Source organism: Euprymna scolopes, chromosome 36, assembly GCF_053919585.1.
Source record: "Euprymna scolopes isolate OS-2025 chromosome 36, ASM5391958v1, whole genome shotgun sequence".
Lineage (NCBI taxonomy): Eukaryota > Metazoa > Mollusca > Cephalopoda > Sepiida > Sepiolidae > Euprymna > Euprymna scolopes.
Genome location: NC_136517.1, coordinates 14,952,244 through 14,980,206, shown reverse-complemented (window position 1 = coordinate 14,980,206; position 27,963 = coordinate 14,952,244). Strand labels below are relative to the sequence as shown.

Below are 27,963 nucleotides of genomic sequence, written 5' to 3'. Positions count from 1 at the left end.
CAGATACCTCTATAATAATTCAAACTTGTGAGATCAGATTTGTAATGCCTATGATTTCCCATTAATCACTTCCAATTGTTTAAAAATGATTTTTTTTTTTCATTAAAATTAAGACTATTGATCAATTAATGTGACTTTTGAAAACTGATATTTTCGTTTCATCACTGGTATGCATATTACATAAAGATTTTTCTGTATTTTTGTTTTTTAATGTAGGAAGAATTCTGGACAGCCACCAACATATCTTCATAATATAAGAGATCCCCCCCCCTGTTATATCACCAATACCATCATGAATCGCGCAATTCTTTCTGCAATCCAACCACCATATTTGGTACAAATAAACTTTACTCTGTGCTTGACTTGTCCACCAAGTTTCAGTGATGAATGTTGAACAGTTTTTTGTTTTTAGTGCTGTTCAGTGACTTGCAGGGATCAGTAAGAAGTGTGATCCTTTACACTCACCAAACCTTACCCAAAGGTTTTATCTGTGGGCTTATCTCAAAATAACAACTATCAAAACAATCTTTAGATTATTCCTTTATTGACTTGAGGGCCATCGCAGACGAAATCCATCATATCCGTGCTTGCAATGTAGAGCGGTAATAATGCAGAACATGCATGACTGAAACTTTGTAAACAAGTCATGGATAGACTTTAGAAGTTATTTTTTTGTACAACGCATCGTTCACTTTTTTTTTTTTTTTTTTACACAGTGGTCACCACTTATCAAGGCCTGGAAGCCACTCAGGGATAAGGGTTATTGCAAGTACATTACGTTAGTGTGGAGATTTGATGAAGTGTTTACTTAAGGGGGCGGTTCATTAGGAATTTGTTAACGTTGGACTTGAACACATCCAAGTTGTAGTCAGGTGGGAAGCAGGCAGACAGAACGGAACTTGCAGAAAGAATTGGGATAATTAACAGTTCACAATGTTCCCAACTCGAAATCTTTATTTCTCCTCTATTGTTTTGTGACATAGCCAGGTGCTATTAAGGGGAGGGGGAGTACTGTAGCCGTTGAATTTTTTGAAGTTGGATCAAAACCAATAATCTATCATGCGTTTACTTTTGTTTGCTATGTTTTCCTGCTGTTGTTATTCTTTGCTAGCTATTTTTTGTTAATTCGCACAAGACACAAAAAGAAAACACATACAACTATTACCTGTTTGGTTTTAAAGGTTTCTCTTTATAAATGCACATAAAATGACAACAAAAATTCCTTTGTCAGTTCATTGTTGCTTAATAACGAAATTACAACTCAAAGTTCTTCTGTCTTTCCGGGTATGACTTAACAACATCAAGTGATGAGGCTCCATTTGAGGGCTGTAAGATATGTACAGTTTCCCCTTAATTACTATTGTTCCCAGATACATTTTCATCTGGAGAGGTAATACCTGTTAGGGCATCTGGTGCTACCAGATCTGGCTGTTAGAAGATACTGGCTTCCTGACTAAAAATGCACCAAACATTGATGCTATTTTTTCCCTTTCCCTTTGCAAAACTCAATCATGTTCTGCAAAGTCAAAAACAACCAAACCAAATATCATAAATAAATATTTGAAGATTACAAATAATTTGAAGAATGAAAACTATTTACCAAAATTACGAGATTCAGCATTAAATAACCCAAAAACGATTGACATATACAACAAAATAATAATAATAGGCCATTTAACCGTAATAATGGCCCTAATAAACAAAGTCTCAGACAGCATAGATATAGCACTCTCCCTCGATACTAGCGCACAAATACATGTATTTGGTGACTTCAATGTCCACCATAGTAACTGGCTAGGATTCTCAAATCACACAGACGTAGCTGGTAGCGCCACATATAGCTTCTCTATATCTCATTCCCTATCTCAGATGGTTACATTTCCGACACGTTTCCCAGACCAGCACGATCAACATGCCTCACTTCTAGATCTCTTTCTGACAACGGTTCCCAATGACTGTACAACAAATGCCCATAGCCCACTCGGGAATGCTGATAATGGTAGAAATCAGCCTAAATTCTCGCCCTAAAACTGAAGACCCACTACTCAAAACAACGAGGTATTACAAAAAGGCTGATTGGGAAGCCATCAGGGAGCTCATCAGAGATGCCCCATGGCAAAATATCTTTACTCTTCCAGCGGAACAGTGTGCAAATGAGACAACTGAATGGTTCAAAACTGCTATTGAAGCACATGTTCCCGCACGGAAATACTATAGCAAGCCCCACTCCCCCCAATGGTTTACTTCTGCTTGTGCAGCTGCCATTTGTCAAAGGCAGCATGCGTTCCGCAGATTCAACCGACATAAGTCCAGCTCAAATAAACAGAAGTTTATAGAAGCTAGAAATAATTGTAAGAGAGTGATAGACACAGCTAAGTCAGATTACTCTGAAACCACCAGAAAGCGCATCGAAGCACAGAAATTAGGAACCCGGGATTTTTGGAAAATCTACAACAGCGTAGTTAATAATGGACAGTCAATTATTCCCCCACTAACAAACAATCATGAGGTTGCTTGCACGGCAACTGACAAGGCTAATCTGCTTGCCAGTCGGTTTGCCTCAAACTCCACACTGAACTCGGTACACCACTCACTCCCTGATTTTCCTCTGCGAACAGACGCCACACTTGACGATTTGAAAATCACCCCTTCTCAGGTACATGCTATTATAAAAAACCTAGACACCTCTAAAGCATGTGGACCAGATCTCATCCCGGCTGTGCTATTAAAAAAATGCTCTGCCGAGGTTGCTCCAGTTCTGTCCAAACTTTACAATAAATGCCTTAACGAATCTTGTTTTCCCGACTGCTGGAAAACCGCCTCTGTGATACCAGTCTTCAAGAATTCTGGTGAAAGAACTGACCCACTAAATTATCGCCCCATTAGCCTCCTCCCGCTTTTCGCCAAAATATTTGAGTCCTTAGTTAATCAAGTCCTAGTCCAGCACCTAACAGCTGCTAAACTCCTGACTGACAAACAATATGGATTCAGGCAAGCCCGTTCAACAGCAGATATCTTAACTGTAGTTTCTGAACGTATATACCGTTCATTGGATAAAACAGGGGAGGGTAGAGCGGTGGCCCTTGATATATCTAAGGCTTTTGACAGGGTATGGCACGATGGTCTTCTAAGGAAAATTAGATCATATGGAATCACTGGAAGAATTCATAACGTAATTAAATCCTTCTTAAGTAATAGAAAAATCAAAGTTGTCCTCGACGGACGTACATCCAAACAATATGACATAAATGCGGGAGTGCCTCAGGGGTCTATCCTTGGACCTCTATTGTTCCTGATATTCATAAACGACCTCCCTGATAATATTGTTTCGGAGATGGGTATATTTGCCGATGACACCACTCTCTATAACAGATATGAGGGGAAAACAAATGAACACATATCCAAGAAAATGGCAGAAACACTAGAGGATGACCTCCAATCCGTAGTGGAATGGGGACAAAAATGGTTGGTCTCATTCAATGCTGCTAAGACTAAGCTTGTTTCCTTCAATAACTACAAGAAACCTTCTCTACCACCAATAGCAATGGCCAAGAACACATTGCCTGAGAGTACTTCTTTTAAACTCCTCGGCCTAACGTTTACAGGGAATATGAACTGGAATAGATACATTGAGAGCATTGCCAAGGCTGCTGCAAGGAAGGTTGGCTCCCTCTACCGTGCTAGAAAACTACTTACGCCTGACAGTATCCTATACCTCTATAAGGCAACCATTCGCCCATGTATGGAGTACTGTTGTCACATCTGGGCTGGTGCATCTGCTGCTTGTCTCTCGCTCCTGGACAGGGTTCAAAAAAGAGTCGCCAACCTGATAGGTCCTGAACTGTCATCTAGGCTTCAACCTCTGTCCCATCGACGAGATGTTGTATCCCTCTGCCTGTTCTACAAATACTTTAATGGTGAATGCTCTGACGAACTGCAAACACTTGTACCTCCCCGACGTAACTACACCCGACAAACCCGACAAGCTACTAAGTCTCATCCCTTTACAGTGGAGATCCCTAGGTGCAAGAAAGCCTTTTACTCCAATAGTTTCTTCCCCAGAACTGCGGGTCTTTGGAACTCCCTTCCGGGATTCTGCTTTCCCAACTGCAATGATATGCAGAAGTTCAAGTGTAATGTTAACAAACATCTTTCTACTCTTCTCCCTTCATAATGACCCCGCTAATTAATTCCCTAATAGTAGCCCCCTGCTTCAAAGTGGCACTGTGCCTTGTTTGGGGTGAAAATTGAATAAAAAAAAAAAAATAAAAAAAAATAAAAAATAATCAGACCAAAATCAAATGTTTCCTAACGTTTATGTATATGGATCCATGTGGATGTGACAAGTGAACCACGATGAACCTGGTATTCATCCATTGTTTTCTTATTGCCCTTTTCAGTTCCCTTTTCACTACTCATTCTCTCTATCACTTATGTTCCTTTGTCATTAATCAACAACAAAAAAAATCTTTACTCTTTCTCTATTTTTTTCTCTCCATACCTTGCTCAGAACAATTCTGCTCACGTATTATTTTTTTTATTGGAATCCTTTGAGATGAGTAATTTGTATATTTATTTATTTATTTATTTATTTGTTTATTTATTTATTTGTTTATTTATTTATTTATTTATTTGTTTGTAGACTCTTATCTTCATCTTCATAGTTGTTGTTTCACAACGTTTCGGCCAACTATTCCTCTGGCCTTCGTCAGGTCGTTTAACTGCAACGGGATGGGAATGCGGAGTCTCTTAACTTTATCCTCAGTAATTACTGCCTTCCATAGTTGTTGTCGTCTCACCATGTTTTGGCCGACTTTGGGTAGGATTGAAACCACTATCTTAAGTCTGAGGATATAGTTAAGAGACTCAGCATTCCTATCCTGTTGCAGTTAACCATCTGATGAAGACATGAGGTTGGCCGAAACGTGAAACAACAACTATGGAGATGAGGATAACAGCCTGCAAATAAATAAATTCTGCTGACCTTTTCCGCAAAATTTCCCAACCTCGCAGCGAATAGCAAAATCTATTTTAAAAATAAGTTCTTGTTAACCCGTCCTCTTTTATATATTTAAACCCGATCAAAGTTCCATCATTACCGATCATCACGGTGTTGTATCACTATCCATCTAACACTCATTAACCCTTATCCTAGAGTTGTCTCTGGCCCTTGGTAAGCAGTGATCACCAAGTTAAAAAAAAAACATGTCACAATATACATAAACATTCTTTTTTTTTCAATTAATTAGAATTTGGATATTTTTTCAAAATTTACTTCTGAAATTCTATTTGTTTACAAAATCCTAATAAACCATTCTATCAGTTGTTATAAAAATTTTAACAGAAATTGCATTTTCAAGGTTTCTAAATGAATGTTTTAACATAGTTAAAAAATTGTCAACAAACTTTTACATTATGTCTTCTTGCAGGCCATTCTATATCAGTTCTACCACAATTTGATATATCACAATTGACGGGAGAAGAGGGAAACAGGTTAGTATTTTTAAAACAATTATTTTTTATGGATTGGATTATTTGGAAAACTGTTGTCATCTTGGATGTTATTTTCACGTTTCAAGCAATGTAACCTCCGACCTTTTTCAGATGCATTTTTGTTGAACTCTGGAATTTGTACGAAATTTTGACCAGAACGTTTTATTTAATCCAGGGGCGGGGGGTAGCTTGCTCTTGTTCAGTCAGCATTTCTCTCGTGTGTAAGTATCAATGTGTGCATGTGGTGGTAGGGGATTGTTGGAAAATTGTACGAGTTTGGATTTGTGGAAAATGGGTGGTCATGTTGTGACAAATCACAGTGAATAATGAAACCAACTGACGATCTAGGTGTGTAAACTTGTTGTGAAAGTAATGAAAAACGTGACTTGCACAAGCGACGTTGCCTCTGTTTATCTTGTTGCATGACTGAATCAAGAAAGGGAAGAGAAAATAAAAACTTTTGTCTATAGACAGTTTATTAATATACATATATGGCAGTAATTTGCATATGAGGACAATGACTGCTTTGAAAAGGAATGGAAGGGGAAAGCATAAGACAGTCTTCTTTTTTGGGAGAGAGACAGTGAGAACGGTTGGTGAAGATTACAGTTGAAGTCGAGACTTGGCAAGGAGGAGTTTGGATGAATATTTATCATCATCATAATTATTATTATAACAACAACAACAACAACTCTTAGTTTCCTTCATCCACCTTTTTGTAGTCATGGATAATGAAATACACAATCTCTGTTCTATGAGGAGCTGATTCTAGAAAGCAACGGGGAAAAGCAAAATTGTAAATTCTGAGGCCACATTCCAAGCAATAAAAAATTCAAATCGCAACATTGCAGGGTTCAGTGTGTGTTTTTTTTCACCTTCATGACATCAGCAAATGCAGAGAGGTGACAGTAGCTGAGTTGTTAACAACATGGACTGACAGCCTGGATGTGTCAAGTTCAAATCCGGTTTGTTCCTCAGAAACACTTTCACTTAGGGATGTTGGCAACCTTCACATGGTCCTGTTCATCAATACTTGATGCCTTTTTAAAAAGAGTTCTAACTAGAAAGATAACAAGGAAATGAATGCCAATAATAATTTGATTCATTCGAAATGAATGTTGCTTAACAACAGCAAAAGCAAATGAGTTACCAAAATATATAAAAATTTTACCCCCCCCCTCCCATCACGCCAGTCTATAAACAATGGCCATTTATACTTGTGTAAACAATTGTCATATAGAAATGAATAGTGACTTTTACCAAAGAAACTTGATACTTTTAAGTCGAATATAACATTGCTAAATGTGCGGCATAATCACATTGACACACTGGTTCTCGTTAGATCACCAAAGTTAAGCAATGTTGAGTCTGGTCAGTACCAGATGGGTGACCAATTTGGGAATTCCAGGCACTGTATGTAGGGGGATGTCAACACTTCCGTGCAAGAGCTGCAAAAACCTAACGTCATCATCTCCCCTGACAGGGATATGCATGCAACTGACGACCGTTTGTGAATTTCAAACTCGCATGGAACTTCCTCACCATCTTTAGATTTTGGTTTCAATCTTAGATTGAGTACATTTTTTTTACTTACAAGAAGTGAACTGTTTAGAAAAAAAACAATACTCACATGCACGTTTCAGTTTCTTTCTGTTTTTTTTATTTTCATTTTTTTTAAAGGAATTTAACGTTATGTTTAATACTGGGTACATTTAGTATATCTATAAAAGTGATAATGTATGTGTGTGAGAGAGGACACTTCTCAACCTATATACTCAACAAATTTTTGATGTACAGACTTGAAATTTGGTATTTATGATATTCAGACATGTAGAAAACTTTTTAATCTGTTTTCATCTGGAAAAAAGGGCTGCTAAGTGGTCAAAATTGAAAATTTGGTACGTCGAAATCATCGTTTTTTTTTTTTTATCTCTTTGCTGTTTCATGCATGCGTGAATCGTTCACATTATAGATAACTTATGTTAAGAGTAAGTAGTTTGAAAATACCTTTTAAAGCTCGTGTCATGCTGGTCTAATGGTTATCGTACTTGACACACTGTCTTTAGGTTTTGGTTTCAATCTCAGCTCGAGTATTTTTTTCCTTACAAAAAGTGAACTATTTAGAAAAAACATAATACTTGCATGCACACGTCTCAGTTTCTGTATGAATTAAAATCTTATATTTATGCATATTTTACAATGGCAATGTTGGGCGGCTTGCTAGGAAAGCCATAAGTCTCCAAATATTTAACTATAAAGTTGCTTTCTTTTTCCTGATTACCGTAAAAACAGATGCAGATATTTTTTCAAACGTAAAAGTACATTTATGGGAGGCTGATCTATAGATTTTAGTTTTACTAGTAGTTTAAAATCAATAAATATTCATTGTTTTATCATTACTATTAGCAGTGGAAGATTTGGCTTTAAACAAAATAAAATAAAAAGACAAATGAATTGCTTTTGGCATCGGAAAATAGACATAAATTTTTATGATACCGATTCTGATAACCGCAGAAGTTCTAATTTTTTCCGGTTCTTGATTTTGATTAACATCCCAACACTAATAACATTGCACGTAAAACCGAGAATAATACTGAAATTTAAAAATCTTTTCACGTCTTAAAAGAATATTCCACTCCAAATAATGATAAGAGGATGACTTGCTTGTCTTTTTTTTCTCTTCACAGATCCATCGACGAAGGAAGTCCGGTAGCTGCCGTTATTTCAGAGCGCAATAAAACTAAGAAACAAGAGAAACAAAAAGGTGCATTCATCGTTATTTTGGTTTGTAGACACAACACTTTCTTTTTGCGACACTCGCTCTGTTGGTTGGTTGGTTGGTTGTTTTTTGTTTTACGGCATATCAACCCTTTTCGGGTTATTTAATGCCGAATCCAAAGATTTTGAAGAAAAAATTTTTTGATAGAATATATTTGTTGTTTTCACGTCGGTTTCTATTTAACCCATAGTTGGGACCCTAACAGGTACTACCACTCCGGGTCAGAGTGGACCTAGGAGCAATGGTAATTAAAGGGTTGCTCCACACTCCCCAAAGCCCACAAGCTGGGCCTCACCACTGGATATAGTTTAAGGTCATATCCAGGACCCCCATTGAGGGACTTTTACCCTCTGCAGGAGGACAGTCGCCATATTCTAATGCCCCACCGACAGGGCCCGCTCTGTTGGAGACGTAAAAAAATAACAAGCATATCAGTATGCATAATCAAAGCATCATCTGCACTATGTTATCCCTGAGGGATAATGAGAAACGCTCTGAAAGGATTTAAAATCTTTGTATATTACCCACTACAAGCAAGAGCTGTCCCAGAAATCGCCAGTGTTTCTTCCTTTGTCAAAAATATATAGTTACACACACACACACACACACACATATATATATATATATATATATATATATATATATATATACTAGCATTTCAGCCCCGCGTTGCCCGGGTGTTTGGAGGTGTATGTTGAGCAAAAAAAAAAAAAAAAGCGGTCAATTTTTTTAACTTTGACCCCTATTATGACCCCTAAAAATTTATTGTTTTGGGCTCAAATCAAGTTATTAAGTTAGATCCATGTCCAAGGAATCTATATCTAAAATTTCAAGTGTTTAGACCCAAAGTTGTCAAAGGAGTTTGGTAGAGTTCTCAAAGGTCAAATCGTTGAACTTTGACCCCCTTAACAGCGAAATTTCTGGCCAAAAACCGATCACAAAGTTTTCCCAAAACTTAGTACCCTGTATATCAAATTACGAGTCTGTAGACTTAAAATTGACAGAATTATTGCGTAGGGAAATGTACACACACACACACACACACACACACACATGTTCACTTATATATATATATATATATATATATATATATATATATATATATCTCAAGGCAATTGGAATGAAATGTTTACCCAATAAAAGTAAGTGTAAACTTAAAACTAATATAAATATTAATATTTATATAGTAATCCCAACCAAAAAAAAAAGAAGCTCAATACAAACACAATAGGCAGTAGAGTTTGTTATAAGAAAAAGAAATCAAAACTGTAAATTAAAATTTAGAAATAAATTTTTTTGTCCAGCAGAATACTCTAAAAACAGTTACAAGAAATCCTTATTTTGCAGAGTTTCCAAGAATGCTATTCTTTTCTTCAGATGAAAGAAAAAATGTAATAATTTAAATATGTGTAATCCAGGTGTGTAGAAAAATCCGTTTGCAAGCAGTCAAGAAGTAAACATTTAAATCCGTCTTTTTTTCTTTTAAGTACAATTCAAGTGGTGTAACTACTTCCATGGTTGGTAAAAATGGTTTTAATTGATATTTTATATATTTATAGAATAAGTTAAGAAGATAAAGTGTAAAGTTTCATAGGAACTTAATTATATTGTCAAGTCAACACGGGTTACAGAAAGCGGAATAAACGAGAAACCACTTTGGGGCATGGTATTTCGAAGCTACATGCTTCACGTCAGAAAAGGAGAATGCTGGCTTTCTCTTATTTAGCTTCGAGATGCCATGGCCTAAAGAGGTTTCTCTTTTATTCCTCTTTCTGTAATCCTAATTGACTTGATAATGTAATAAAGTTCCTATGTAACTTTACGTTTTATCTTAACTTATATATATAGGGTGTCCTAGAAGTCACATATCATTTAGGTTTCCATAAAAATACAAATGATATCTATTTGTTCATTAACTTAACAGATGGACGATTCTAGTACAAAACAGATTTGAAATGTTCCCAAAGAAAAAAGTTAAGGCAGATCTGCTGATTGGGGTGATCACCCCATGGAGGTCAGTGTATGGTGGTATGCTACATCTGGGATACCCTGTGTGTGTGTATGTATATAATATATATATATATATATATATATATATATATATATATATATATATATATATATAAAGAGAAAAAATATATATATATATAAAGAGAAAAAATATATATATATATATAAAGAGAAAAAAATTAAAACTGTAAGTTGAAATGTACCATGAAAATTTATTGTTCAACTGAATACTCCATAAAATAATTTACAAAGTCCTTATTCTGCAGAGTTTCAAAGAATGCCTTTCTTGCTATTCTTCTCATCGGAGGACAGAGGAAATCAGCAAATTATATTTGTAGCAATGCTAGAATTTGCTGGTTATGGCATTAAGTGAAACCACAATTTATTATGGTTATAAATTGCCAAGAAAAACGAGTGAAAAATTGTTGGATAAGTAAAAAAAAAATATAAAACAAACCATGCATAATATTTCAGCTTGCATGAAAATTCTCTCAAGGTAATCCGAAAGACAAAAATAGTTCTTTAGAGAGAATGAAGTCCAAAATTAAATCCAGTGTGATGCATATACTTCAGTTGGAAAATTTTCAAAGCAGCTGAAATAATGGAAATTGTTTTTTCGGACAGTGCAGTAGCCCAAAGAGAAGTTGATCTCCAGTCAAATGGGATTGAGGAATAAATAATCTATATATAAATACTGGTATTTATATTAGATTGAAGTTTGCCATTGTGTATATCCGGTAAACACTACATCCTTTTGATTTCATTACTTATATATATATACTGCTTCAATCAGCAATGTTTCTTTGCTATATTTGTCCATTTTGCTGTGGGGTTTCTTTTCAGCAGATTACAATATAGTCGTTTTCAAGTCCAATACCAACAAATTCTTGTTGAGCTGCCTTTTTAAATAATCAAATTCTTCCCAATCACCACCATTATTACCAATCATTTCATAAGTTGCTACACAGAGATGTAAGGGAGGGCACCACTTAATTCTTAGTATTACTCCACTTGCCCTCAATTCTTCCCTTATGCTGAACTAGCGGGAGTACCCCGTGTTGCCCGGGTGTTTGAGGTGTGTGTGCTCTTAAATCAAAAAGAAACACCAGGGGGGGAGGGGTAAAAAAAAGTTTTGGTAATTAGGTAGAATCGAACCCGAAGCCCTGAGGAGAAGTTGGAAAATAAAATGTGAAAAAAACATGGCACGTTAACCGTTTGGCCAACAAAAATGAGTTACTGAAAGAAGTTTGAATTTATTTAATTAAGAAGATAATTGACAGGTGCCCGCACTAAATGATGTCAAGTGGAATTCGTAGAGTTAACATTTTGTGCAAGCGTTACGACGACATAAGCAATAGCTATTCAGCAGTGAATATTTTCTGCGGGACAGTTTTTAATGAGGTCAATAACCCGGTTTGTTTGTTTTTACCTAACTTTGGAGGAAAACATCTCTCCCGTTTATTAGGGGAGTGGCTCGTCTTGAAATATAAGTAACCGTCTGATATGATGACGGTAAGCCGACATTGACCAAATGTTACATTGCTTTCTAGAGACCACTGGCTGTGGGCAAGGATTTGAATCGATTTTCGCTTTTTTTATACCGAAAAACAAAAGCAAACATGCAGTGATCCCAAAATGTCGAATATTTAACGTTTCAAAGTCGGGCAAATTAAATAGACAGGTAACCCCTGTTGTTAAGTTGGAGATATTATCATTTAGACAGCATATAAAAAGTTTTACAAATGAGCGACGGCCTCGAGAAGCCGCCGGAAAAAGTCCTTTTGCAGACATACACATAAAGCAAACATACATACATACACACATTTTTGCTTTTATATATATAGATGTTTAAAACAAAGCATTTTTTCAAGTCCTTGGTATGACTGGACTGAGGATTAACACCCCAATCTTCCGGCCCATTACCATTGTGCCAAATGGGCCGGTTACATTATTAAATCAATACTAGTCTTTCTCTACTCTATCGTTATTTCTATGCTAAGTGTTAACGTTATTTTCTTTCGCCATGTCGTGTGTTTTCCTTAGCTAGCTTCCAGTTATGAATCAATTTTTTTATATCGAAATGATATTCGTGGCCATGATTTCATTTTCTGTGTTTTGTTAAAATTATTTCTTTTATTATTTTTTTTTTTGCCTCCAAATATGGCATATTGCCATTTGGAATGTAAGAGGCTACTATTTGGGATCATGTCTAACAGGGGACTGTGGGGAGTTGAGCAGCGAGATGTCTGTTTGCATTAAATTTAAACTTAGTATAGTCAGGGAAGCAGGAAACAGAAAGGGAATTTCAAAGTCTAGCAGCCATAGGGAATAAACTATTAGAGTAGAAGTCTTCCTGACGTCAAGGGACCTCAACAATAAAGGGGTGAGATTTTGCTACTTGTCTGGTTAGTTGGAAGTATATATGTTGAGGGAGCATAAGAGCTAGGAGTTTGTCAGTGCACATTCCATTAAAATACTTGTTAAACAGTCACAAGGATGCAGCATTGTGGTGATGGGACAGGGCTTGGAGATTGGTTGATAGTGCAGGACTTTTTTTTTTTTTTTTTTTTTTTTTTACACAGAGATCACCACTTATCAAGGCCCGGAAGCCACTCAGGGATAAGGGTTATTGCAAGTACATTACGTTAGTGAGGAGATTTGATGAAGTGTTTACTTAAGGGGGCGGTTCATTAGGAATTTGTTAACATTAGACTTGAAGACATCCAAGTTGTAGTCCGGAGGGAAGCAGGCAGACGGAACAGAGTTCCACAGGCATGCAGTTCTAAGAAAGAAGCTTTGTTCATGAAATCCGCGTTTTGATTTAGGCACAGATATAGAGTGGGGGAAATTTTTCACAGTGGATTCAGCTAGACGGGTGTTTTTCGTGAAAGATTGGCGAGGGGGGACCAGGGATTGGAGTTCAGACAAGCACCTGCCATGAAAATAACGATAAAACAAGGATAGGCTCGCAACGTCTCTTCTGTGGGAGAGGGGTTGCAGGGTAGAGAAAAGGGCATCCCCCACTAAACCACGAAGTCTATTTTGTACTCTGTCAAGGCATGATAGGCTGTTTTTGGCAGCTCCTGCCCAGATATGGCAACAGTATTCCATCCTTGGCCGTACTTAGCTTTTATATAGATAGAGAATTGCATCAGTAGTGAGATATCTTTTGGAGCGGTAGAAGGATCCCACCATCTTTCCAGCGACCTTGGCAACAGACTTGATGTACGTGTTCCATTTCAGATCAGGAGTAAAGGTCAAACCCAGAAGCTTGTCAAAACACGGGGCCTCACCCAGACGAGCGCCATCCATCACAATTGATGCCAGCTGGGGATCAGAGCGTTGATGATGTAAGGATAGGAGTTTGGTTTTGGATGCATTAAAGGTAACTAGCCACATCTTCCCCCACTGAACCACGCGCTTGAGATCAGAGGAGAGAGAATCAGAGAGAACTTCGTCATTTACAGCCTTTGATGTGTTGCCATAGATGGTCGTGTCATCAACATAGATGTCAACGAATGATTTAAGTATGTGTTTAGGGAGGTCATTGATGTAGATCAGGAAGAGAGTTGGGTCCAGGATTGACCCCTGAGGGACTCCAGCATTTATATTGCAGATTATTAGATTAGAGACTCTTTTTTAAAATCGTGTCTAAAAGGGAGAGACAAGTGATAAATGCACCAGCTCAGATGTGGGAACAGTACCCCATGCATTGATGAATTGTAGCTTTGGCAAGATATAGGACACTATCTGGTGCGAGTAATTTTCTAGCATGGTAAAGGGAGCCTACTTTTTTTACAGCTGCCTTGGCAATGTCTTCAATGTATTTGTTGTGTAATCTTATTCAAACAAATCCATAAATTGCATACAAATAACGATAAAAAAAAACATTTAATCTTTTTCAGATGAAGAAGCAAGCACTCTTCCTACAGATCCGTCTTCTGTGATGGGGCCAGCCACAGCAGCAGAAGTGCTAAGTTCCCTTGCAGCTTCCCAACCAATTCTTGATGCTTGTCAGACAGCTTCCGTCCCTGACCTACCATCTTATTTTGCTCCTATATCAGTTCATCCTTCATCGTCAGCCCTTACTCTCATCTCATCTCCTCCTTTGTCCTCAAAAGTTATTCAGGTTTCAGCCCCTATTCCTATTTCTATGCCTCCCAATTTTACAGCACCTGCGCCAGTTTCAGCCTCTTCTCGCATCTCTGCTCCACCATCTCCAGCACCTCCTACTGATTCAACCCATACTCACGTTTCAGCTCGTGCTCCTATCTCTGCCTTTGTTCCCATTTCTTTGTCTCCTCCTCTTCCGCCCACTCCTGCTAGTCCACTCTGTTTACCGGTATCGGCAACTTCTGTTTCTCCAGCTTCAATTTCAGTCCCTTTATCAGTTGCTTCTCCTCCCCATTTGTCAACATTCTCCCCTCCTGTTTTGGGCCTTACACAACCCTCTCGGCCCTCTTCTCTGGGACACTCTTACTTGACAGAGAAATCACCTCTAGAACCACTCTCTGTTTTCACTGCAACAAACCTTCCAATTTTAGAGCAAAGCTCTATTCCCGTTAACATGCAAGCAAGTGTGGAGCCTGTACCATTTCTCAGCCTTGATGACGCTTGGCGCAGTACAAAAAAGTCAGGTAAGCCTTATCGCACCTTCTCCATTTTTTTTTTTTTTTATTCTATATAGAAACCATAATTCAGTAAAAATCAGCCCTTCTGATGTGATATTATCGGTGTGTGCACCTCCCCTCCTTCCCAAGTGTTGGGAAGTAGGTAAAAATAGAAGCATGACAAAAGAAAAGGGAAATGGGTTTATCGGCAGAGCAATGGATAGGAAGTTGTTCACAAAGGAACACAAAAGAAAGTTAAAATGGGATAGTTGATCAAGGTGTAGCAATAACCTGAACAAAAGATTGATCAATAAAGTTAAAGGTTAGTTTTAGGAGTGTTAGAGTTTGATGATGGTTGGGAACAGTTTGCAGACAGTCTTGGGTCACATATATATGACATAATCAAATTGACACACCAGTTCCCATTAGATCATGACCGTTAAGCAATATTGAGCCTGGCCAATACTAAAATGACTGAACATTTGTTAATATAAGGTGCTGTATGTGCTTGAAACCTGGAGAGATTCCGGTACAATTACTGATTACAATTCTTTTTAAATCTCTAAATATTTAGCTGTAGAGTTGTTGTTTTATTCCAGTTACCGTAAAAACCCGTGTAATATGTGTATATATTTTCACAAATGTAAAAAAAAAAACACTTGGGAGTGATTTTAGTTTTCAAATAAATAAATATTTATCATTAGTACCAGAAATGGAGAATTATGTTAACCAAAAATTTAAAAGAATCGTTTTTGGCATTGGAAAATATTTGCAATTTTTCTGATTCTGATTAATCATCTCAACACATGCTAATGGTAGGTTTGCAAATTCCCCCCTGATGAGGCAGAAACGATCCCTCCGATTGGGTTTGCTGACCTGTCTTCATCATCATCCAGAAAGGATCCTGAGGTAATCCCTTCTTCTGCCATATTTTTTAGATAATTCTTTCATAATGATTTTACAAGCATTATTCTCTGACTCATGAGAAGTTGAAAGATTCACTAATATTAATAAACTGCTTTATTTGGTGAATGGATCCTTATGTTATAATATAAAGTCCTAGTCAGCCTAAGTAATAAGAAACAGAATCAAAGCAAAATATGTTGGTGCTAATAGCATAGTGGAAAAAAGAAAACAAAAACAGCTAGTTAGAGTCAAATATCGATTTGTCAGAGGCATTTCTATCGAGATCCAACATTGAAACTCCAAGTTACTGGCTTTTATATATTAGAGTAGTAAAACTTGTATCCTGGTATTAGCCAGAAAAGGTCAGTATCCCAACTTTTACAAAAATTAAGTATTATAAGTAAAACTTAATTTTGAAAATCTAATAATAATAATGATAAAATTGTCGCCCTTGAGAAGATAACCCGATTCCATTTCCGTTTGATGAAAACTGGTTTTCTTTTTTTTTTTATTGTAAATCATCTACTAGTTGGCCAGTTGTGTACAAATCCTAAGAGCGACAGAGCCTTCTATCATATCTGAAAGTGACACAATGTTCAACAAGCAAGATCTGAGATACACTGCTGTACAATTCATGTTCTGTACTGATCCAAGTTATGACAACAGGACCATTGCCAGCACCCTCAAAATGCATCGCTGGATTGTCACGAATAACAGGGATGTGCCCATGGTGATGAAAAAAATGTTTCTGGCCACAGTTATGGTGTGGTTTCAAGTGAAGGCAACATCATGCCATCTCACATCTTCAAAGTCAGCTTGTAAGCCAACACCAAAGTGTACCTGGATGTGCTGAAGAGTTTGGTAATCCCTTAGTGCAATCAGATGGCCGCTGGTAGATCCATTTATTGTTCTACCCTGTATATATAATAATTATTTTATACCTGAAGACACGAGTGTTTAATGTTTATGCAATCATCAGTGTAGGAAGTCATAATTACTGCTTGTCTAGAGATTGAAACTCTGTCACAAAGTCACCCTAAACTTTATAGGCATTTTTTGTCAATTAACACAAGAATTGAGGGGAAATTAAATGCTTATAAATGCCAAGTCACTGGACATACACAGTAAACAGCCAGAGAGCATTCAACAACCAAAAGTCAGAATGTTGCATTTACACTAAACTGCTTTTTTTTTTTTTTCTTTTTTTACTGCATTTTCTTAATTTTCTAAAAAGGACTCAACTTTGATTTCTTAGGATATGACAAGGTGGAAAACTATAGATTTATCTTATAGCATAATAAGGTGTTAAAAATAATTTAAAAAGGATCTGAATAATCCTTTTTATTGCCCTAATTTTAAAAAATAACAAAATAGAAAATAACCAATGTGTTAATCGGTAGATTTAAATAAAGAAATATACGAAACTAAGGCTAATTGAGAGGTTATCAATATCAATTATATAGATACGAAAATTTAGGAGATTTTATATTAAATTATTAAAAAATAAATCAATAAATTAAATGATGATTTAAATAATTAAATAAATATAAAAACACAAAAATTAAATAACAATTATCTAATAATTAAAATACGAAAGTAAGTTGTTGACACAATTCAAAATTAATTGATAAAATGAAGGAAGAGGAAGTGAGTTCGCTGCTTGTATTCGTAAAATAAAAAATCATGTATATTTTTTGTTACAGTTGTATTTTTTGCCTTATGATTAGCCATTTTGGAATATCTTTTAATGAAATAATATTTAAGCTTGTCCAAATGGTTAAGAAACACTTGTAACACTGAAGAAATACATTTTATGATAAACCTGTTATAATATATTGTTGTTTTGGTTATTGCAAAATTATAATAATATATATATATATTCAAGGGAGAGCTGCTTTAGTTTAATGTACAATATACCAAAGAATAAAATGGCTCTGGTGTATGAATATATTGAAATGCATTTTGTTGGAACTTAATAAAAAATTTTTGAATTGCAAGGAATACACTTACTAACTTTTTTGCTCAGCTGTGGTAGCAGCTTTGTAATGTGCAATTTAACAAAACGATGACATGGTTGATTAGTGCATGATTGAACCAAAATGAATTATGGTGGAATTTTGTGATGAAATTACACTCCTTTATTAATTTGTTAAATAAATACTGTCATTTCTGTTTTCTTTTCTTCTAGAGTCATCCTCCCCTTCCGCCTCCTCCTCCTCTTCATATCAAAGAAAATCTTCAAATGCTGAAGTGTCAAAGCAGCCAAAGAGTTTCTTTCCGCAAGAAAAAGAGTTCCTGAAAAAACATTCAGAACAAGTATAAAAATTAATGATCGGCTCATCATTTTTGGTTTTGTTTACTTTCTTTTTTTTCTCTCTGGTTTTCCATCTCTCTCTTCCTTCTTTCTCTCATTCTTTCCTTCTCTCTCATTCTTGCTTCCTTTCTTTCTCTTGCTCTCTCTCTGTCTCTCTCTAATACATATGTAAGTGTAACAGATCCAATATTTCTACATTTCTTCTCTCTATCTCTTTCATTCTCTTTCTTTTTTCTCTCTCTTTCTTTTGTCTTTTTTCTTTCTCTCTCTCTCTCTCTCTCTCTCTCTTTCTCTCTCTCCTTCTGATACATATGTAAGGGTAACAGATCCAATATTTCTACATTGAAAAGCAACATGAAATTGAAAATATATGAAATCATTTTTAAACCAAATTCGGTGCTTTAGAGATTTTTTTTGTTTAAACATGTGAATCTCTAAACACACTCAAAAATAAGACCTCAATAACCATCACCATTTAACACCAGCAGAGATTTACTGCCATTGGCATTCATAGTTATAGCTCAACAAGGAATAAATCATAAAAAAGTCTATAACTCACCAAGGAAGATTGGAGTCAGACAAAATATTTGATTTATATTGTTTTCCTTTAATGAAATTAAAAAAAAATGAAGAAATATTCCTTTGACTGAATCTAAAATCAGGATAAGCTGTTTCAACAAAGTTTCTTTTGAAAGAATTCTGTGCATTTTTTTTTTTTTTGCCTTCAGTGGAGACAAACTTTAAAATGGTGCTTCTGGAGTCAGCACTTATACTGCATTCTCTGCTGCTTGCAATCTGTCTGGCAATTATGTGTCAAAAAGAATATTTCTACAGAAGATTGACATTTCAACTGACCAACATTTAATTTCAACTTACTGACAGCAAGCAAGCTACAATCTTGAATTTAATTTTAAAATTTTCAAGCTATTTTGTATTTGAATGTTTTTGCTTTTGGATGAATTTTTATTATTTTTATATTTTTATTATCTTTCCAGGATAACGTTAATCATGATTCCGTTTTGAAAGAAAATATTCCTGGATTAGAATCATCAGCTAAAGAAGGAAATTTAAACAAAAATCCAGTTTTGGATAAAGAAGATTCCAGTCAAATTGATACAGAAATCGAGGAGGTTGTTTTTGAAATAATTTTTTTTCAAAGGCTAACTTAATAATGAACACACATCTTATTTTTCCCTTTACTATAGTAACAGTCTGTCTTGATCCATCCATTTTTTTATTTATTTATTTATTTTTTTACTTGAGAGTCATCACTTATTAAGGCCTGAAGGCTACTTGAGGATAATGGTTAATGAATGTAAGGTGGTAGTGTAGTAATTGTTAATAGTGTAACTTGGTAGACTTTGATTATTTATGGGGATGGCTCAACAAGAGCTTGTTTACATTGCATTTGAAGGCTACCATGTTGTATTCAACTGGAAAGCAGGCCAGTGGAACAGTGTTCTACAGGCGGGTGATTCTAATAAAGAAGCTTTGTTCATGGAATCTACGTTTAGATTTAGGCAGAGATAGTAAGGAAATCATATAGTGATTGTAGCTAGTTGAGTGTTTTTTGTAAAAGTTTCGCAATGGAGGACCATAGATTGGAGTTCAGTCAAGCACTTGCCATGAAAATAGTGATTGAGCAGAAACGAGTTCACAACATCCCTGTTGCAGGGAAGAGAAAAGAGCATCATCTAATAGGTTTCAAAGCTGGTTTTGAACTCTATCAAAGCAGGATAGGATGCGCTGAGCAGCTTCTGCCCAAATGTGGCAACAGTATTCCATTCTAGAATGTACCTGGCTCTTATACAGATAGAGGATTGCATCGGTAATGAGATACCTACTGGAGCGATAGTGATCCAACCATTTTTCCAGTGATCTTGGCAACAGATTTGATGTATGTGTTCAATTTCATATCAGGAGTGAAGGTCAGTCTCAGAAGCTTGTCAAGACATGGAGTTTTCCCAAGATGAGTCATTCATTTTAATTGGACTGTGATGGGGATCAGAGTGATTATGATGAAAGGAGAGAAGCTTGGTTTTCGATGCATTAAAATTAACCAGTCATCTTTTTTCCCCATTGCCCCACGTTCTCAAGATCAGAAGAGAGAGAATCAGAAAGACCTTGGTTATTGCTGGCCTTTGAAGTGTTGCCATAGTCTGCATAAATGTCTATGAATGATCTAAGAATGTGATCGTTGTTGAAGATTAGGAAGAAACTTGGGCCTAGAATAAAACCTTGAGGAACACCAGTGTTAATACTATGAGTTTATGATTTCTTCTCTTATACGCCTATCAGAGAGAAAGGATTTCATAATTGAGAGAACATTTTCAGCTATTAATCAGCTGGTAATCTTGTGAAGTAGACATTTATGCCATATTCTATCAAATGACTTTGATATGTCAAGGGCTATTGCTCTAGAAACGAAGCCCCGCACGTTTAGAGATTCACTAATCCTATGTGATAGAACAGTACATCAGCTGGAGATCTACAGAATGGAAACCATATTGCATTTTTGTTTTTTTGTTGAGGTGACCACTTTTTTATCACAGATTCCAGCAACTTACTCATGATGAACAAGAGACTGATTTGTCTGTATTAAGAGAGATCAATTGCTGGAATTTTTAAATATGGGGTAGATTGATGAAGTTTTCCAAGGTGTTGGAAAGCATTTCTTTTTAAGGCAACATTTAAACAGATTTGTAAGTATGGGAGCTAGTTCTGGTTGAAACTTTTTGAGCACTATGACTGGAATGTTGTTGGGATCAGTTGCTTTACTGGAATCAAGGTTTTTGATAAGCTTGGCAACATCACATAAAGGTATATTGCATAGTGTGTTTTCAGTCCCAGGAGGAAATATCTATCTATCTATCTCTCTCTCTATATATATATATTAGTGTTGAGACGATTAATTGGTATCAGGAGCCAGAAAAATCAGAACTTTTGGCAGTATTGATATCCAGATCAGAAAAATGCATGTCTATTTTCTGACGTCAAAACAATTTCTTTAATTGTCTTTTTTTCTTTTCTTTTTTTTTTTTTTTTTTTTATTATTTGATTTTGACTGGTAGTAATGATAAACTAATAAATATTTATTGATTTTAAACTACCAGTAAAACTAAAATCTATAGATCATCCCCCCACAAGTGTATTTTTGTGTTTCAGAAAATATCTGCACATTTAATGTATGTTTTTACAGTAATCGGGGGGGGGGGATCTATATTTATATATTTATAAAGAATTGGAATTGGAATCATTAATTGTATCGGAATCAGGAATTTAGTACAGAATCGGTAATTGTATTGGAATCAGGAAAAAGAAAGAATTAGAAAACAGGAAGACAGAGGTGCATCATTATTTTCATATGTATGTATGTATATGTATATATATTTTATCCCCCTTTGGGTAGAGCACTGTCGAAAATATATCTCACCTGGCACTTAATTGGCTATAAATCGTTGTTTGTTTGTTTATAAATAAACAAGCAGGTCAAGCATTGTACAAGTGGTTGGCGAGTGTTTATTTAAATGGACATTTGTTGAGGTCATTTGTGAGCACTGATCCAATGGGTCGGTGGATAGAACTGCCAACTATCAGCGCAATGGTTGTAGGTTCAATCCCCGGCTAGGGAAAGGTGCTAGTCTAGCTGCACTGATGAGTTGTGATACAACGAAACAGTACTGTATGTGGATGATTCTCTCTATATTTTATTTTTAAATTTCTTTTGCAAGGGAGTCTCCGCTTATCAAGACCTATAGGCCAGTTGAGGACAAGAGTCAATGAGTGTCAGGTGGTCAATAAGATAAGTGTAATGGTCAGTAGTGGTGGAAAATGAGTAGAATTTGATTATTTGAAAGTACTGCTCAACAAGAACTTTTTTACATTGGAATTGAAAATGACCATGTTGCAGTTGGTTGGAAAGCAGAACCGTGGTATAGAGTTCCACAGGTGGACAATTCTAGGAAAGAAACTTTGTTTATGGAATTTGTACTTAGATTTAGACACAGGTAGAGAGTAGAGGAAATTTTTGGCAGTGGTTGTAGCTAGACAAGTGTTGTAAATGTTTTACAGGAGGAAGCATAGATTGAAACTTGCTTGAGCACTTGCTATGAAAATAGCAATAGAACAGAGATAAATTTGCAATGTCTTTTCTGTAAGAAACAGGCTGCAAGGACAAGAAAAGGGCATCACCTAGTAGGTTATACATACACGCACACACACACATACACATATATAATGGTTGTATTGATTGGTTTTCTAGATGTAAATCCAATGAAACTCGCATAATTATTAAAGAGTGCTCAATGCAGGACAGAGCTGGTATATAGTCAGTTTATTATACAAACATTATTGGTTACATATGTGCATACATATTTCAGTAGAATCCCAATTCAAGGATAACACTTCATCAGACCAAAAAAGTGTTATCCTTGAATTAGGATTCCACTGAAACATGTATGCACATATGTAACCAATAATGTTTGTATAATAAAAAAAAACTATATATATATATATATGTGTGTGTTGTGCTGATTAATCAGATTCAGAAAAAATTGTGGCTATTCTCTGAATGCAAACATGATTCTGTTATTTTCTTCTTTTAATTTCTTATTTAAACTTGATTTTCCAGCATTGATTGACTTTTAGTAAAATTAAAATCTATAGACGCCCTCGCCTCCCAGTATATTTTTACATTTGCGAAAATATATGCATGTACTATATTTTTTTATTTTTTTTATTCAATTTTCACCCCAAACAAGGCACAGTGCCACTTTGAAGCAGGGGGCTACTATCAGAGACTTAATTAGCAGGGTCATTATGAAGGGAGATGAGTAGAAAGATGTTTGTTCACATTACACATGAACTTCTGCATATCAGTACAGTTGGGAAAGCAGAATCCCGGAAGGGAGTTCCAAAGACCCGCAGTTCTGGGGAAGAAACTATTGGAGTAAAAGGCTTTCTTGCACCTAGGGATCTCTACTGTAAAGGGATGAGACTTAGTATTACAGTAATTCAAAATTAAAAGAATTAAAAGCAATTATATAACTAAATATTTATGGATTTTAAAAGAATTGCAATTGGTAATTGTATCGAGATCAGAAATTTGAAACAATAGTTTTATTTTTATAAAGAAAATCATTTTTAAGCAATTAATGGGAATCCTTAGGTATTACAACATAAATCTAGTAAGTATTATTGTTGATTATCTCTCTTTGTTGCTTGAGATTTTAAAAAAGTGTCAAGTGAGACAGTCGCTCCTCAGATACTCATAAAATTTGATTTTTCTTATTTAAAAATAAAACTACTTGATCAATTTATGTGATTTTTGGAATATGATATTTTCGTTTCATCATGGCTACATACAGTTTTTTCTTTATTTTTGTTTTTTAATTTAGTGGAAATTCTAGACAAGAACCATGACGACTCTTTAGCAAAAAAAAAAAAAAATGATATGGAATTGGGTTGGTGAAATACAGATTCTAAGATGTCTACCATTTTTTTGAACGAACCAACAAAACATTATAATACATTTGCTGATCTTCTCTTTTCAGGGCAACATTCTCACAGAATCTGGCTCCAATCATAGCAGCCCTCCGCTGTTGGATTTGCTGCCTTCTCAGAAGACGAATGAGATTGAGAAAGCTTCTCCGACAAAGGACAAACCAGAACATAGAGAATCAGAGGTCAGTTTTAGATTTTTAATTCGTTTGTGTGTAGTGATGAATGATAGAAATGAAATCAAGGGAAGAGAGAAATAAAAAGAAAAAAGGACATGGGGAGGAAGGGGGTCGTATTATTTTCTTATCATATTCAATTCTTTACGTCAGCACACAAATAAACAAGGATTAGATAATTTTCGTAATGACCTGTTCCCTATTGTTGGGTAGAGTTGGTCCGGTGCAGTTCTCTTTTTGAGAAGGGGTTAGTTTATTGCTAATAGCCTGAGGCGCCTCCACTAGGGAATGCTGTTGGGGCTGTCCGGGCACTTTTTTGTGGGTCAAAGTGCCCCTCCTCAATGGCACTGACTTTTCAATTCCACCCATAGTTTACTAATTTCAAGTTTCTTTAAAAAACTGACTTAGGTACCATCGGCTAGAATTGAAACCAAAACATTTAGCTCTTCAACTGTATTCCATTCCATTTAAGCTATCGATAGTTAAGAAAGATTTCAAATTAAACCGCTTCAAGCTATGAATGAATTTGCGCATGCACAAAAAGAAGTAAAAATATGTTGCCAATTTTGAATTTCAACTTGCCAACATATTTCTGTACGCGTTATTCAGTCATCCAAACAAAGATTTTATTCGTTATAAACCATTCTTAGTGCATGATTACTATTTTCTGTTAATTTCAGTGTTATGCGACCAGTAAATATTTTCACACACCCATACACATGCATCTACTGTTTTATTTCTATAGATATATATATATATATACTAGCAGGCCACCTGGTATGGCCAGATAATAAAATACACTTAAATATGATATTTTAATTCATGCAGATTTCATTATTTATATAATATAATAATCAATAGAGAATTGACTTAGAATCATTTCTCTATTGATTATTATGTTGTACCCAAGGTAATGCTTAAATATGGTACTTTAATTTATGCAGATTTCATATTTATTATTATTATTGAGCCAATTATCTATTGATACTTATATTGTACCCAATATATAGTAGTGATTTCAAAAATAAAAAAATATTTGGTGGCACCGAATAGAATCAAAACATACAACTCTTCAGCCCTTGAACCACATTCATACACATATAAATAGTTAAAAAATAACACTATTTAATCTGTAAATGTATATTTGCGTACTTTAAGTCGACTTACACCTGCCAAGTCAAATTTTTTTCAATTTTGACTCTTTAGCAGCTATTTTTACCACCTAAAGACCAAATTGAATTTGTTTCACGGGTTCAAACCCCCTATACCATATATCATATATATATGAACCAGTAGACCAAACGTCGACAGACGAGTTTGGTAGAAACTATTCCTCAGAGAGACAAGGTCACTTTTATGTATATATATATATATATATATATATATATATATATATATATTTAAATAGTATGAATATTTTATATATTTTCATGATAAAGCGATGCTCGATATTATAGACAGAACATTATTAGAAGACAAAATAAAATTACATTATTGATTAGTTTATCAAATATTTAAACAAAGAATATAAGATTTTTTTTTTCCTTATTCCATAGAGTTCAAAAAATTAGGCCTTTTCTCTTCAGAAGAAATAACTAGCAAAATAAAATAATTACTAATTTGCATAAGTTTGAAAACTTATGCAAATTAGTAATTCTTTATTTCCATTGCCACTTATCCAGAACTCCTCCCACAATGAAAAAATGAAAATCTACATTTCTGAATTTTTGAGATGAGGATTATTCGTATTTGGATTCTTCGGATTACTGTTCTCATCTTGAGTGTTATTTTCATGATCTTTCAGTCGATGTAACCTCCAGCCATTTTCAGGTTCTTTTTTTTTTTTTTTACATAGGAGTCACCACTTATCAAGGCCCAGAGGTCACTCGAGGATAAGGGTTAATGAGTGTACAGTAGTCAATGGGACAATATCATAGTAATCGTTAGTAGTGGAAATTTGGTAAATTGGATTACTTAAGGGGAACGGCTCATCAAGAACTTGACTTAAAGACAACCATATTGTAGTCAGCTGGAAAGCAGGAAAACGGAAGAGAGTTCCACAGGCATGCAGTTCTAAGAAAAGTGTGTCTTGTCGAACTCATGAATCTTTCTGTTGAACTTTGGAATCTGCATGAAATTTCGAACAGAACCTTTTACCTAATCTAACTTCCTCTGATTTCTATAAATACCGAACACACGGGCATTAGTATTTTCATATTGAGCTCACCACAAGCCGGAAGGATACAATATCCCGCTTGACTCAACTCTTGCAGTATCATGCTTTCATCGGTCATGACTGGGTAGAAATTCTAAGTAATTTGCAATTGTATTTTGAGTGTCACCTGCACTGAGGATTGAACCTTCAACCTCCGGAAGAGTAACTTTACAACTGAATTTTTACCAAGTGATATCTACTATGTCACAGATCCTTGCGGCAATTGCATCGATCGAAACATGAAAAGATGAGAACAATATTTTGAAGTATCCAAATAATACAAAAACAAAAAATTTGTAGGATGTATACAGCTGCTCCTGATGTTGTATACTGAATTATTAAGCTTAGCATTACACATTATTTATTAATAAAAATGTTAAAACGGAAACACAGTGGATATTTTTATAGTTGACTAGTTGCCAGCCTGGTCATATAATACGCTTAAACATGATATTTTAATTTATGCAGATTGCGAATGTATTATTATAGAATCAATCCTCTATTGAATATTATATATTATGAGGAATAATTTGTCCGGTGGACTAATTTGAAAAAAATATTAAAATAATAATAATAATGTTGTTCATCAAATTCCGTCTGTGCTTGTTTACAATATCATGTCAGCTGATACTTGGGCTTGACGATGGAAAAGTCACTTCTGATTAATGTTTAATTTTACTATATATGCAAGTCAAGAAATGATTTGGTACCTCTTCTTTTATCATAAATTGAACTCATTAATAAGAAAAAATTAAAATAAAATGGTGAGGTACACTCGGGCTTGAACAGGATTCATTTGATCTGTAGTCAAATGCTCTACCACTAAGCTATATCTACAGATTATGATAAATCATAAGTTGTTTTTTTAAGAAGAAATGATTTGCTGAAATTTTATTATCTCCCTTGGTCGGTGTAACATAAAATATTCTACATAGCAAAGCTATTGAGGTTGTCGAGATGTTTTAACTTGGTGCTACCATTGGAGCACAGAGTGGATCAGGTGCTAGTGTGATTACAAGATTTAGGAATGGATGGAATAAGTCCAGGAAATTTCTGCCATTGTTAACCGGCTGGACATTACCAGTGTTGACAAAAGGGAAGAGTATATTATCAGTCATCAGTGTGACTATGTATGGAAATGAAACCTGATCAGTGAGGGTTGAGGATATGTGTTGCATGGAGAGAAATAATATGAAGATGATACAGTCGACATGTAATGTGAAATTTCTAGATAGGCTTAGTTTTGATGACCTCGAGAAGATTAAATCAGGACAATATAAGGAGATGTGTGCAGAACAGCAGACGTTGATGTGATGACCACATTGAAAGAATAGATGACAGTTTTTTAATTAGTAGATGTAGAACAGTTAAGGTAGCAAGGTCGGTTCACAGAAAAAGGCCAAGGAAAACATGGAATGAAGTGATAGGAATGAACTTGAGAGAAAGAGGGATAAATAAAGATTTGGTCAGAGATGAGTTAGTTTCCCCGTTCAATGCATGTCAGCAATGATGATGACTGCTAGGATTTCTGCTATGGATTCAATCGTCAATAAACAAAATAATTTATAAATACTTGAAATCTCATGAAAATCTGTTGCCTCTGTCGGCAGTTTTAGACATACGTACATACATTCATTCATTCATACATACATACAAACATTTAAACAGAGGTGAGATTTATATTATAGATGGCCGATTTTAAAAAACTGATACAACAAAAAAAACACTTTTTTGTGCAGTAACTTTGACGTGATGCAGTGATGGACGTATATTTGTTAAATTATTATTTCTGTATATGTATACATTGAATTATTAATTATTCCTTCTGCCTCTTTTGACCCTTTTTTTTTTTTTTACGTTCTTATCAACTGAATACTTGTTAAAAAATATTTTGTAAAATAATTGCTACAAAGAACATTTGCACTATTATTAATACATCAACATATGGATCAAATTCGATT

The 27,963-nt window shown here is 35.2% G+C and overlaps 1 protein-coding gene across 1 annotated transcript in view; it reads left to right on the top strand.

Annotated features, from left to right (window-relative positions):
• The window catches only part of LOC145260354 (uncharacterized), a 106,199-nt gene that overhangs the window by 66,255 nt on the left and 11,981 nt on the right, over positions 1–27,963 (top strand). Inside the window, exons 22-27 of the mRNA XM_080118287.1 lie at positions 5,430–5,493; positions 8,181–8,257; positions 14,188–14,919; positions 17,987–18,114; positions 19,108–19,242; positions 23,665–23,796. Of these exons, the coding sequence (XP_079974413.1) occupies positions 5,430–5,493; positions 8,181–8,257; positions 14,188–14,919; positions 17,987–18,114; positions 19,108–19,242; positions 23,665–23,796 (1,268 nt within the window). The remainder of the gene's footprint in view (positions 1–5,429; positions 5,494–8,180; positions 8,258–14,187; positions 14,920–17,986; positions 18,115–19,107; positions 19,243–23,664; positions 23,797–27,963) is intronic.